We start from the raw sequence: 14,627 nt of genomic DNA on the forward strand, positions 1-14,627 counted from the left end.
GAGAACAGTCTACTCCGACACACATAGGACTTCCATGAGTTGGAATCGACTTGACAGCAACTGGTTTTTTAATCTGGCCAAAATCTGGTAACAAAACTCCACCAAAGAGCCTGCGTTTGTACAGAGTTGAAACAAACGATCAAGCGAGGACAAACCATTTTCCAAATGGAATATCTTCGTGTTCCCCGTCACTATTTCAGGAAGGGAAGCAGACGTGATATCTCAGAAAGAAAGCCAAAGGGAGGGTTTTTGTGGCTGTAGTTAAAGTTTGTGGGACATACTAGATTTTTTAAATTAAATAAACCTTTTTCATACTCACTGGAATAATAATGTCTAGAGTGTTACTATCTCCTGCGAGTGGTTCAGGGAAGAAGAGATGGCAACTATCAACAAGATGGCATTATCCCCCAATTGTCTCAAAACAAGTTATAAACCAAACTGTATGGGATGTAGAATTTCCATTCAATGAGCATTTTTTGAGCGCCTACTCCCACCACGGCAGCCCAGTCACTGAGAGGGATATGGGTCTCACCAAAGGAAAAAAGCTGGGAGCAGCCCAGGGCGCCCAGCTTTCCTTGCAGCAGAAACTGGAAGAGGGGAGAGACGGCGTCGTTTCCGCGGAAGCCAGGAGAGGTGGCTCTCACCCTGAGCTGGCCTCCATGATTAGTATGCGCAGAGATGAGAGTGATTAAATGATGCTCTTGGAGGTGAAATGTTAGCGTTCTTGATGGCAGCTGATTATTTATTTCCTTGAGAGGGTGAGAGGATAGCCATTAGGATTTCTGTCTGAGGCTTCAACAGGGAAAGGAAGCAGAGGCCACGCTGCTGACCAGGCAGGTGCTTTGGCTTCATACTAGTGTCTTTCTTTCCAAAGAACAACAAGCCACCTTAGCCTACAGCCCAGCAGCTCCGCAGCCCGCCCAAACCCTCATGCATATTCATCTTGCTTCAAAGAGCACAGCATGGAATATGCAAATCGGCCAGGCTCGAGCTGGTTGGCATTTTGATAATAGTTCTGTCTGAAACCCCGGAGACACAGGCAATGTGGTTGCGCTCTCTCTCTTTTCTTTTCTGCATCCCAGGGTTCCACATCCTACTCTCTCTTCCACTCCTGACCTGCCAGAGTCCAGGAAAATGAATCCCAAGACCAGAGACGTACATTAGTAGGAGAGCTAGGTGTCTGCATTCCAGTCCAGGGCATTCCCACTCCATCCTTTCTCCTCCTCTACTTGAACAGAGGCAGAAACTTTTTGCCCATTAAAGTGTTGCGAGGTCTGAAAATGCCCCAGGGCCCTGGGCCCATTCTCTGCTCTCAGCTGACTCCCCCAGTTCTTGTCTGGGAACCACATTCTATGCCGTCTCTTACGGAGATGGGCTCCCTTCTCTTTGCCCTTCTTCCTCCATCTTCTGAACTATTTCGTCCTTACTCTCAGCAGTAAAGCCTGAAAACCTGGAACCTGGCCTTGCCCTCTGAATAGGAGGGAAAGGGATCACCTACACAGGCTGGAAGAGAAGGTTTGTATGTTAGCTGTCATCATTGACATCGCATGGACCCAGCAGTCCTTGACCATACACATGAATCTCTAGAACACATCTGAGCCACCATCAGCAACAGAACAATTGACTTTATCCCAGTCTACTGATAGACAGCAGCAGCCTCTGCTCTGAAGACTAGCTTCCTGGCCCCCTCCCACAGCGGAGCTCCTGGAAAAGTATGCAGAGCAATTTCTAAAGCTCAGAGGACTTAGATCCTTGGGAGCTGGGGGTCTACAGAGTAGATGCTCTGCTTCAGGAGAAGCAGGCTAAGGTTTGGATCCACATCTTTGAATGCTGTTTCTTCTGGGAACCCAGGAGGAGAAAACCAAAGACGGGGTGCAGAGATGAAGGCACCTCCAGGAATTTCAATGTACAGGGGCCCATCCGTTGACTCTGAAGGCTAGCCTGGGCAAGCCAAGGCTTGTTATTGTTACTTGCCATTGAGTCAAGTCTGACTCATGGTGACCCATGTGCTGAGGCTTAAGGAGGCAGATTATCTGGTAGGAGAAGCATGCGTTTTGGCCTTGGGTTCAAATTCCGGCTCTGCTACTTATTAGCTAAATAATTTCAAGATTTTTATTTAATCTCTCTGAGCTTCAGTTTCCTCATTTTAACAATAAGAATGCTAATATTAATAATAATATTCTTCTTGCAGGGTTGTTTTGAGTCACTAATAATGTCTGACATATAGAGGGGGCCCTGGTGGCACAGTGGTTAAGCTTTTGGGTGCTAACCAAAAGGCTGGCAGTTCGAATCCACCAGCTGCTCCTTGGAAACCCTATGGGGCAGTTCTACTCTGTCGTACAGGGTCACTATGAGTCAGAATCAACTCAAAGACAATGGCTTGCCTTTTTTTTATTTTTTATTTTGGCATACAGAAAGGGCTAGACTTTAAGGCCTCTTTAGCCCTGGGGTCCTGATCAATTTTTTTTTTTTTTTCAATTCAGTAGATACAGAAGACCTGAAAATAAAAAGAAAAACCAAGGCAGGGTGGACCCTGCTCCTTTAAACTATGCTTTCCTAAAATGAGCCTTTTAACCTTTTTCCTCATTAAATCCTGGTTGGTGGTGGGCCAGTGAGCCTTGGCACTTGCTAGCTCTAAAGCCAGCGGCTTCCAGGTACTCTTGGACAAGGAAGCAAAGCAAAGAGGCAGGGGTTGGATCATATTCTGATTTCTCAGCAGGTTCATTCAACGGGAGAGGAGGGCTGGGGAACAGTTACATTTCGTTTTGAGCTTAGACAAAAGATTCCATTTTCATTGGCAAGGAGACAGGTAGGGGACGAGAGGAAACAAGCCACCAACCCAGACACACTCAGGAAAGCACCGGTGCTTTATGATTACGTGGGACAGCTGAGCGCATGGGGATTAATTCAAGAGGCTCGAGAAGGCTCTGCCGATTGCTCCTAAAATACTTCTCTCACTTATTAAGTAAGCCTAAAGACCACAATGAAAAAGTCTAGAGGGCTTCTACTTGTTTCATCTGTCTCCAGAAGGCAGATCTCAGACCACTGGGCAGAAGCTGGAGGGGTCAGGTAGCTCTGTGTAACAATCTGGTTTTTCTGCCCGGGGAGGCAGTGAGCCCACCATTGCCGGAGGTGCAAGATGAAGGTAGATGACAGTTTATACTATGCTGTAGATAGCATCCCTGCATTGGGTGGGTGAGGAGGATTTAATGGCCTTTCCAGTACTGAGAAATGATTTTTTTTTTTTTTTACTCTAGGCTTTGATTCTTGTTAAAATGCAAATATGAATGGGAGGGGCAACACTGAGAGTGAGTGTCAGGTTTTTCATCCCAGGTGACTAAACTGCAGATGCTTTTCTGAAATCAGGTTTGAGGAGGAAGCTAGTGGCTCAGAGTTCCTGTGCTGCTATTGAAAATCCAGCTGCCTGGGCTCTACCCTCAGAGATTCTGATTTAGTAGGTTGACAGTGGGACTCAGGCACCTGCAGATCCCAAAAGGCTGCTCAGCAATTCTAAGGAATACCCCAATGGAGAGCCCTGGGATGGGGGCTGGGGGGCCCTGAGGAGGTTCCATCACAAGAGAGCAAATTGTGTGCACATGGATGCACGGTGTTATCCAGACAAAGGACAGCAGAAGCGTGAAGTGGTCCGGCTGTTGGAAGCCTGGGCAGTGACGGTGATCTCAGTCTCCCAGCAGGAATGGGGGGTGCTTGTCCAGAGAGAGGAGCTCCCCAGGAGGAGCTGGACCCGCTGTTCCTTGATTGCTGTCTGGGGGAGCTTAGTGACCATCTCCTCTAACTTCCTCAGTGTGCAAGTGAGGAAGTCGATTTAATGGTCCCTTTTTTGGTGTGTGTGAGGGGGAGTTACTGGCCCAGTCTTGACCACATCCAGTGGAACCCAGCGTTCTTCCTTTCCCCCAAAGGCATCATGGGAGTCCTACAGGTGGGGGGACCTGGTCTTAAATGAGTTTGGTATAATACAATTGTTGCAGTGCACTGGGGCGATGACCACCAGAAGCGCGCTTGAACTAACAGGTGGATGCAAGATACGCACACCTGATTTGAGTCCTCTGAATAATGCTTGGGTGTAATACGATGAAAAAAGATCCGAAAATGAAAAGGTATAATGAGGTGTACATAACTGAAGGGAATTGTCTTAAATGGCTGATTGTAATGAGATGTACATAAATTGTAAGGCTTGTAATGAAATGAAAAAAAAAAAATCATATTCTTGCCTGATAATACTGGGTGTAGTGTCTACACCTGAAATAAGTCGTCTCGGTGGGCTGAGTGTAATGAGATGCACATAATTTGAAAGAGTGTAATGAGATGAAAAATAAATCAAACACTTGTCTTAAAATGAAAGATGTACTAAGATGCAAACACCTGAAGGGTATTGTCCTAATGGGTTCAGTTTAATGAGATGCATTTAATTTGCAAAGGGGCTAAATGAGTTTGGCCCAGAGAGAGGTTAGGCAATGTAAAAGTATAAGATACATACACCTGAAAGTGGGATAATAAAACCTACCTCATTTGTAGGATGGAAATAAGATGCCAAAGTGGAAATGCGCTGCGTATGGTGCCATTGGCACTCCCTCCCGCTGGCCTGCCAGTCCCTGGGACCGAATCCCCTGGCCTGTGACTTGGCAAAGTCCAATTATCCTTTGTTCGCAGCAAGATTACAGGCACATAGTAAGATTCCAGGCACACAGTAGGCAGCTGTAAATGGTTAGTGAATGAATAACTGGCTCAGAGGGTTGCAGTCTATACGGCCAAAGAAAGTCAAAGGGAGCAGCTATAAAAAAATAACAAGAAAAAGAGTTACCGTGGAATTGATTCTGATTCACGGTGACCACATGTGGGTCAGAATAGAACTGTGCTCCATAGAGTTTTCAATGGCTAATTTTTCGGAAGTAGATTGAAAGGCTTTTCTTCCAAGACACCTCTGAGTGGACTCAAAGCTCCAACTTTTCTATTAATAGTGTGTCAACAGTTTACTCCACCCAGGGGCTCCTAGCCATAAAATGTTGTTGTGAGTTGCTGTCAAATCAATTCCCATTCATGGTGACCCCACGTGTGCAGAGTTGAACTGCTCCATATGGTTTTCATGGCTGTGACCTTTTGGAAGCAGATCAATGGGCCTGTCCTCTGAGGTGCCTCTGGATGGTGTTGAACTACCAGCCTTGTGGCTAGCAGAATACTTAATGGTTTTTGCCACCTGGGGACTTCCTAGCTATAAAATAAGAACTTCTAAAAGGCAACTGAAGCCTATTTTCTGACAGCAATGTTTCTCAAAGTCTTCAGACAGCTTGCTTCAGAATCTGGGGAGAGCTCTGGCTGTGGGACTAATCTACACAGATAACAAGCAGCCCTGGTGATCTGTGTGCCCCGAGTCTCAGGATTGCCTATAGAGGCCACATAGGCAGCTGGGATGGTTAACGTTGTGTGTCAACTTGTGTGGGCCATGATTCCCAGTGGTTTGGCAGTTATGATGGATTTTGGTGGTTGTATGATGATGTAATCATCTCAGGGATGAGATCTGATATAATGTGATCTCTTTCATGATGGAATCTGCTGTGAGCAGCCTATCAATTCCAAAGGAGTTTCCTTGGGGGTGTGGCCTGCATCCAATACAGGTGGACTTTCTGGCATGGCTAACGGGCTTTTGCTCACTCTGGATCCTGCAGCAGGCTCCTGGCCTCTGGTTCTTAGGACTTGAGCTAGAAGCTTACCTGCTGTCTTACCTTCTGATCTTGGGATTTGTTGGTCTTCTCAGCCTGTGAGCCAGAGCCCTTCTGTCTGACTTGCCGATCTTGGGTTTACCAGTCCCTGTGGCAATGTGAATCAGGAGAAGCCTCCAGTCTAACCATGTAATTGGGACATTCTAGCCTCTACAACTGTGCATGAGCCATTTCCTTGATGTAAATGTCTATGTATATTTATATGCTTTACTGGTTTTGCTTCTTTAGAGAACCCAGCTTAAGACAGCAACTATCTGGATGTAAAACACAGATACAGTTTGCGTGTCAAAGGGAGGGGTGTCTTCACCTCCATAAACAAATATGTTCTCTCCAATCTCCCCTCCCCCAAAGGCTATATTGGGCTATATTGTTTTCTCATTCTTGATGGAGTGACGGGTACAGAGAAATATTTCCCTCCTTATAAGTAACTGCTCAAGTGTTGGACGGAAAGGTGAAAAAGGAAGACGAAAGAGAGAAATAAATAAAAAAGGGAGAGAGGAAGTGTAAGTAACCAACCAACCAGCCAACCTAACTGTCACAGCCTGATAACAAATGACAACTGACCCTAAGCCTCAGAGTTGGGGGGCCACATGGGGGCTAGTGTCATCACGGCCTGAAAGCACACCCTGCCTTAGGGGCAACAATTATATAACAATGCCCAACTGTGGCCATGTGGGAGTAGAGATCCCAAGTTGCCTGATTGCCCGATTTTTCGAGAGAAACCAAGAATCTGGCTATTAATGTGCAATCTTCTAATTTTTAAGTGTTGGCAAGGAAAAAAAAAAAAAAAGAAGAAGGTAGTAAAAACATATGGTCCAAAGAAAATTTGTCTGCAAGTTGAATGTGGCCTGAACAGCACACTTGCCCCAAGAGCCTCCTGTTTGCAACCCTGAATGATAAGTTTGAGATCACTGTCCTACAGCATGAGATCATATTGTAACCATTACAGGGATGGTACAAGGACATTTGCATTCTCAGCCTTCTGCTAGAAGGTAAGACCTTTGTGTTTGTTGTTCACAGTCGTATCCTCAGCATCTAAAACTGTGCCTGGCCGTGGCTGGTCGCTGACGTCCTACACCCCCAGCCATGGGGGCACATACTTTATATGGATATATTCACACGAGATAGGATGAAAGTCTTTGGATTGATATGATTCGGGTGTCCCAAGGAAACAATATAGCCTGGTCCTGCATCGTCTTCACAATTGTTGGTGTGCTCAAGTCCATGGTTGTGGCCACTGTATATTTTGAATGCCTCCCAACCTAGGGGTCTCATCTTCCAGCACTATACCAGACAATATTCTGTTGTGATCATAGGGTTTTCATTGGTTGATATGTGGAAGTATATTGCCAGACCTTTCTTTCTAATCTTAGTCTGAAGCTCTGCTGAAACTTGTCCACCATGGGTGACCTTGCTGTTATTTGAAATACCTGTGGCTTAGCTTTCAGCATCACAGCAACATGCAAGCCACCACAGAAGGACAAGCTGATGGGTGGTGAATGGACATGATTACATCAAGGATGAAAATCTGCAATCAGTGTGGCAAGAAACATTTTCTCTTATCGAGTCTTGGTTGAATAACCTGACTTCTTGGTCTATGGAGACTTCACTGTGCCTACAGCCTCCTCTGCTCAGTCCCTTCGTTACTGGACTTGAACTTCCACCTACTGGTTCTTCCATGGTCAAACGGGACTGGGAGTCTGCAATTGTGCTGCCTCCCACCCATGCCCTTCCCTTGGACAATTTACTCTTTTTCTTGCCTTTACATGATCCCCAAAGTTTCCAGAGGTCAAGAAGTCAGGTTACTATTCTCAGGGGAGAGTTGCCTCAGGATCCCTCAGGGTTGAAGGGAGTGTGTGTGGGGGTGGGTCCCTGTTGCATGGAAGGGGCTCAGAGTTGTGAAGGAAGGATCGCCCTGGAAGGAATGGAGGATCTCTGCAACCAACAATACAAAACACCAATCAACCTGATGTGTCTGCTTCAAGGCAGAAATCCTCACCACTCATTTCCTTCTTAGGGGCCATTTACTCAGCTACAGCTTTCAGTAAGGAGGGCTGGTTCATCCATCAATCACCTAATACACGGAGAAGATAGTTACCTGACTCCATATTAAGACCCAAGTAAAAAGCAATTTCGAGGGAATTAGTAAAATATACACCCCCCAAGAAACAAAACAAAACAAAAACTCATTGCCATTGAGTTGATTCCCACTCATAGTGACCCTATAGGACAGACTAGAACTGTCCCATAGGGTTTCCAAGGAGCACCTGGTGGATTTGATCTGCCGACATTTTGGTTAGCAGCTGAGCTCTTAACCACTGCACCACCAGGGTTTTCAGTAAGATATAAGGGGTGGGGGTGGGGGAATCATAAGTAAACTCAGAGCTAAACTCAGGTATGGCATGTTTCCAGGGAAGAGGTGTGAAGTTGTAAGAGAAACCACAGAAACAAACTCCTGAGCTTTGTTATCCCAAAGGCATTGTTATGGATTGAATTGTGTCCCCCAAAAAATGTGTTGGAATCCTTACCCCTATCTATACCTGTGGATGTGATCCTATTTGGAAATAGGATTTTCTTCACTATATCAATTAGATCATACCCAAGTAGGGTGGGTTCTACACTTAATCACTCCTGAGTTCTAAAAAGAGCACTTAGACACAGAGATACGCACACACGGGGGAAGATGGGCACCATTTGAGGATCCTCTACAAGCCAAGGAACCAGGAAGTACACGGGACCACCTATAAGAAGGAGCCCTGGTGGCACAACGGTTAAGAGCTTGGCTACTAACCAAAAGGTTGGCAGTTTGAATCCACTAGCTCATTGGAAACCCTACGGGGCAGTTCTACTCTGTCCTATAGGGTCACTATGAGTCGGAACTGACTTGATGGCACGTAACAACAACGACAACAGCCTATAAGAAAGGAAGCAACACAGCCAAGACCCTGATTTGGACATAAAATAAACTTCTGTTCTTTAAAGTCAAAAATAAATAAATAAGACAATGCCTGGGACAGTCGATGCTAAATAAATTACATGTGGAATGAATGACTCATTAGGGATGAGTCCAAGCTGGCTGTAGTAGGGCAGATTCATTGCCCCCATTTGCAGCCGCCCATATCAAAGGCAGCAGGGGGCCTCCTTGGGCCAAAGAAGTTTAGCTTTGGCCATCCCCTCCCACGAGCAGGGATCTCCACCAGGCCTGCCCTGATGGAAGGGGGCCTGGAGGCAGAACTCAGTTTGAATGTCCCTAGGGCCCTGATATCAGAGTTCTATTCTGTCCCTACACATCATCGCTGTCCCGTTGTCCCGTATCTCTAGTTCCACAGGGATTGTGGCACAGCCTCTCCTTGGGTTGGAAAGGATGTGGGTCATGCCAGAGGGAAGTTGGTGCCTCCTCAAAATCCAACCACCCACAACTCAAGAGATTTAGGAAACCCCTTTTTAGTTGGCAGCACGGCTGAAAAGATGACAGAGCTTGGTAGAAAAACATAGGTGGAGGTGGGAAAGGCTACTCCATAATTTCTTTAGAATAGTGTTCCCTAAAGTGTGTTCAGTGGAATACTGGTATAACTTGAAAAGATATTACTTGGGGGAAAAAAAAAAAGGCAAATAAATTTGGGAAATATCAGGTTAAACAAAGTTAAACAGGTTTCTTTCCTGCAGGACTTTTCAGACCCTTTAATATGCTAACGTGCATTATAAGGAGTCCTTGGGTGGTACAAAGGGTTAACATGTTCGGCTGCTAATAAAAAGGTTGGAGGTTCAAGTCCACCCAGAGGGGCCTCGAAGGAAAGTTGTGGTGATCGACTTCCAAAATACCAACTATTGAAGACCCCACGGGGTGCAGCTCTCCTCTGACATGGATGGGGGTCCCCTTGAGTCAGAGCTGACTCCTCAGCAGCTGGTTACTGGTGCATTGTGAAATTCCACTAGCAAAATATAATATGCAGTTAGTCCTACACTAATTTGGCTATGGAATTTTTTTTTGGAGGGGGGCTAGCATATTTTTAACAGTACGTCCTTTGGCAAACACTGCTTTAGAAGACTGTCTTCCTGGTTGTGGGAGGTGAGATTATAAGGTATCATCTTCTTGTGAATCCTGAGACTTCCTCCATCTGCCTAGAGGCAGGGGACTCTGTCATCCTTTGCAGAGCTCTCTAGGTGTGATGGGCGAGGTTGGGCTCTGTGGAAGCAGCGACCCAAAGATCCTCCATCGGAGGCTGGTCAGGGGCTCATTTTGACTCTATAACCGCCCTGCCCCCATCTCCAGCCTGGTTGTAGGGTTTCCACAGGTCAGTGCAGCCTCTCCAACCATTGTGAATGTGAACAAGGAATGCTCTAGTCTCATGGGACATCTCAGTCAATTGGCATAATATAGTTCATAAACTTATGTTCTCCATTCTAGTTTGGTGAGTAGTGTCTGGGACCTTAAAAGCTTGTGAGCAGCCATCTAAGATACAACTATTGGTCTCTACTTGTCTGGAGCAAAAGAGAGAGAAGGAAACCAAAGACTCAAAGAAGAAACTAGTCTACAGGACAAAACAGAAGCCAGAAGAACTAGATGGTGCCCCGCTACCATTATGTACTATTCTAATCAAGGCCACAATATTGTTGTTGTTAGGTGCCATCGAGTTGGTTCTGGCTCATAGCAACCCTACGTACAACAGAACGAAACACCCTGGTCCTGTGCCATCCTCACAACCATTGCTACGTTAAGGCCACAATAAGTGAACCCTAATAGGAGAAAAATGTGGAGCAGAGCCTCAAATTCCTAAAAAAGGCAAACCAAAAAAACCCAACCAGACCTACTGGACTGGTTGAGGCTGGAGGACTCCCCAAGACTCTTGCCCTAAGATATTCTTCAAATCTTGATCTGAAACTAACCCAAGGTCACCTTGTAACTAAATAAAAAATTGGCTAAAAAAATAATGAATATCACCCATAAGTACGATCCTCCTTTAAAAAACCACCTATATGAACTCAAACGGTCAACAATTACTTTAAAACAAAGATGAGAAGGTAAGGAGGCAGGGAAACTAGATTAATGGAAATGGAATAACCAGAACAGAAATAAGGAGAATGTTCATGCATTGTGAAGACTGTAACAATGTCACTGAACAACTTGTGTAGGAATTGTTGAATGGGAACCTAAACCGCTATGTAAATCTTTACTGAAAACACAAGAAAATATTGTTTGAAAAACAGAAACAAAGAACCTTCCCTCTTGCTTCTGAACATGGAAGCCTGAGAAATCTCAGGAAAATGCCCAGTGTCTGAAAATAACAAGAAAGCCTCCCTTTCACTGATTTGGGAATATCAGCTGCTCCTGAATTCCTTCTTGCCCCAGAGAAACAGTGTTTAACCCTGGGACCCAAAGGCCAGGCTCCCCTCTGGACACAGCTCCAGGATTAAACTGGGGCAATCAAGACTTCCTCTCCTTCCCTTTCATCTGAAGGAAGGGGGAGGGAAAGGCTGGGTATGTGAGGGATGGAAGGGGGCAGTGGTGACACAAGCTTGGATGATGAGAACCCTTGGAGCCTAGGATGGAGAGGGAGGTGCCACATGGTGCAGGAGAAGACCAAATTCAGGACTATCCCCTACTATAGGGGACAACTGTCAGGAGAGGGCAGTATAGAGCTTCATCTAGTCTTCTGTATCTTAGAGCTAGACACAAAGCAAGTGTGCCAAACTTGACTTTCTTCTTCCCCAGACACGTAAGCTGAGACCACCAAGAAAGCCCTCCATCTTGTCCTCTTCTGTACAGTCAGTTCAACAAGGGGTACCCCGAAGTCCCCAGATTTCCTCTGGTCCCACTAAAAATGCAGGGATCGCTACAGCAGCCACAGAAAAAGAGAATGGAGCACCAGATTTATGGTAGGTAATAAGATTTACTGAAAACGTCTCGGCCACATTCAGTACTGGTTTGGTGGATACATCAGAAAGAGGTTGCATAACATTAGGCAGGTGGAGGAGCTGGGAGGAGGATACGTGGGCACGTGTACGCAGGTGAGCCTGTGTTGGGGGGATGCTGTCCAAAGTGTGTGTGTGTGTTTAAGCAAGAAAATGAACCAGAAAATGAAATGTATTTTGTCCCACTGCACATTGCAAAAGTCTCACGCCAAAAAAGCTAGACTTTCCTCTACCCATGGCATCAAAAGGGAGTAAAAAATGATTGGATCACCCAGATTATAAATAAGGTTATTTGTTTCTCAAAAATCCCTATTAAAACATTAAATATCAGCTCTTTTGGGGAGAAATACATTCATTTCAGGGAGACCTCAGGAGAGCGACCATCCTTTTGCTCCATCCAACCTGGTGGGGGAGGGAAAGCCCCAGAGGGTCCTGAGGGTTCCCTCAAGTAAAGCCAGGTAGCTACTCATATCCTGCCACTGAAGGAAGTGGCCAATGCACAATTTACAAATGAAACGGCAAGTCCATTAAATTAAACCCAATGGAAAACACACGTGATCAGTCCTGTCATTCACAGCCCCAGGCATGGGAGAGACGGGGTGGGGGGAGGGAGGGAGGGCCAACTGTGGGGGCTGGAAGTCGGGGTGGGAAGACGTGTTAGGGCAGATGGATGGAAAGCCTCCTCCTGGTGGGAGCCCCAGTTCCTCCAGTAGAGTGTGCAATGGTGGTGCGTAGAACAGCGAGGCGGGGTGGGCTGTTGGCTCCACCACAGGCTCCTGGGTGCATTGCTCTGGGCCCTCCCCCACATTTGGGATATGATTGGAAGAGGGATGTAGCACCTTCTACAACCCCTGGCTTCACATTGGTCTGGATAAATCTTTCCAATGTTTCTTCTGCCTTCTCTGAAGGAGAGAATAAAGAAGGGAGGCTGCAGGCTTATGGAATCAGCTTGGGAGCAGAGGGACGGCCATGGTGGACCTCAGGGGTGGAAAGACTCCAAGCTAACCTGGCTTCACCCTCTCTGAAGATCAGCGGAGGGCTGGGCAGCTGAGGAGCACAACTGAGGGCTGGGACACCCTGGGTAAGACACCATTGTCCTGTTGTTACATGAGGTGAGTTCTGTGAATGTCTAGGGCTGCCTTCATATGGCTACCAACCCAGGTTCTGCCATCTCCTGGGGCCCTGGAACCAACCCAAATAAAGGGACTTCTCTTAGCTTCCTACAGTCTGAGCTCACCAGCTTGCAGTCTGTTTCCAGGAGAGAGAGAAGGAGGTTCTGTTGGTTCCCATCTCTCTCTGCCATGTCCATGGTTGTCAGTACCCAGAAACAGGGGTCTTGGAGGAATCAGCTGGAGCCTGTGGAATCCAGGTCCCACTCTGACCTCCAAGATGTGATGCCTTCAGCCCATCCCCCTCCTCCAGCCATTGATTATGCTTTTAGGCTCCCTTCAGCCCTCGAATGTCTCTCAAAGGAGCTGAAAATCTTCTGGGGGTGGAACCCAGGTCCTTTTGTCTCCCCCTTTCTTCCTAGTTCTGTCTCCAGCAAAGGCTTACTCTGCAAACAGCACCAATCCGCCTTACAGTGCAGGGCTTGTAAACAAGTCAAGTCCTTCAGTGGGGGTGCCTGTGGGTGCCCTTTATCATCAGGGATTGGGTGAGTCCAGATCTCATTCCTGTCTTTCCATACTGCTTGACTGGCCCTGCCAAATGAAGTCCTTGGCAGTTCTAGGGAAGTAGGGTTGGGGTTCTCATTGAAGCTTGGTGGTTGGGAAGGAGCAGGATGTCTCCTCTGCATTTCTTCAAGCTGCTGATTGTGGGAGGCTAGGGCCCAACTTCCTCCAGTGCTGCCTGCCCATGTCCCCCTCCCCCCACCCTGAAGCCCTTCTGACGACACTCCTCTCCTGCTCGGTGATCGGTGCCATCTGGGCTGCCTGACTACTCCAGGGAGTCACTGTGTTCCAAGCCCAGGTCGCTGACATTCGTCGTCTGCAGCTCATCTGCCTCCTCTTCCAGTTCTTCCTCCTCCTCCTCTTCCATCTCATCTTCATCCTCTTCTTCCGTCCCATCCAATGAGTCATCGTGTGCAGCCATCATAGCCTGCTGCATGGCCATGGTGGCATTGTCAGAGGACAGGGACTGTAGGTTGTCCAAGTTGATGGAGCCTACATGAGAGAAAATAGCAAAAGTCAGGATAGCAGGGGCCCAGTCAAGCCCAGGAGCCTCAGTGTTGGACCATGTTGGAACGGAATGGCTCAAGGGGTGGTGAGCCCTTGTTTCTAAATGTTCCTAAGCCAACCATGGACAATTCCCTGGTATGAAGCCCCCATCCATTCACTCTCTGCCACTCTCTGCCCCACCCTAAGCAGCAGCAATCCTAGCTACCATTTACCAAGCATCTTCTATATAAATACGTTAAGCACTTATGACTTCCTAAATCTCCCGTAAGGCAGGTATTATTGTCCCCATTGTAAAGAAGAGGGAATTGAGTCCCTGAAATAACAGAGTTGGGATTCTCTCTCAAGTTGGTCTAGTACCAAATCTGTTCGTTTCCATTATTCTGTGTAATAATTCCATTATCATTCCCACCACATAGGAACCTGTACACAACTAGAGAAACACACATACGTGCAGAGGTATGCTAGCACACAAACACGCCCTCCCCACTTCCCACACGGAGCTATCTTCACATGACAAGCTATAAAACGTCTGGCTCATTGAATTATTCATTGTGCACTAGGCGATCGGCAATTAGAAAAGGGTGTGATGTAGAAGCTGGGAAAACAAAGCTCTCCCTGGCCTCCGTTCACAAGCCAGCTGCTTGCCTTGGTATTTATAGATGGCCTTGGCTCTTAAAGAGCTGTTCAGACACCGAAAGGTGATGAGGAACTTGGGGGCAAGTGTGGGAGTGAGGAGAGGCTCTGCTGAGCAGTCATTGGCTCAGAAGACCACCCACTCCCACTCATTTTGTGACGCTGC

The 14,627-nt window shown here is 46.8% G+C and overlaps 1 protein-coding gene across 1 annotated transcript in view; it reads right to left on the reverse strand.

Annotated features, from left to right (window-relative positions):
• Positions 1-12,303: 12,303 nt before the first annotated feature.
• Positions 12,304-14,627, reverse strand: part of PKNOX2 (PBX/knotted 1 homeobox 2) — a 354,189-nt gene continuing 351,865 nt past the window's right edge. Inside the window, exon 13 of the mRNA XM_023557078.2 lies at positions 12,304-13,813. Within this exon, the coding sequence (XP_023412846.2) occupies positions 13,587-13,813 (227 nt within the window). The 3' untranslated portion in view covers positions 12,304-13,586. The remainder of the gene's footprint in view (positions 13,814-14,627) is intronic.

Source organism: Loxodonta africana, chromosome 15 (genome assembly GCF_030014295.1).
Source record: "Loxodonta africana isolate mLoxAfr1 chromosome 15, mLoxAfr1.hap2, whole genome shotgun sequence".
Lineage (NCBI taxonomy): Eukaryota > Metazoa > Chordata > Mammalia > Proboscidea > Elephantidae > Loxodonta > Loxodonta africana.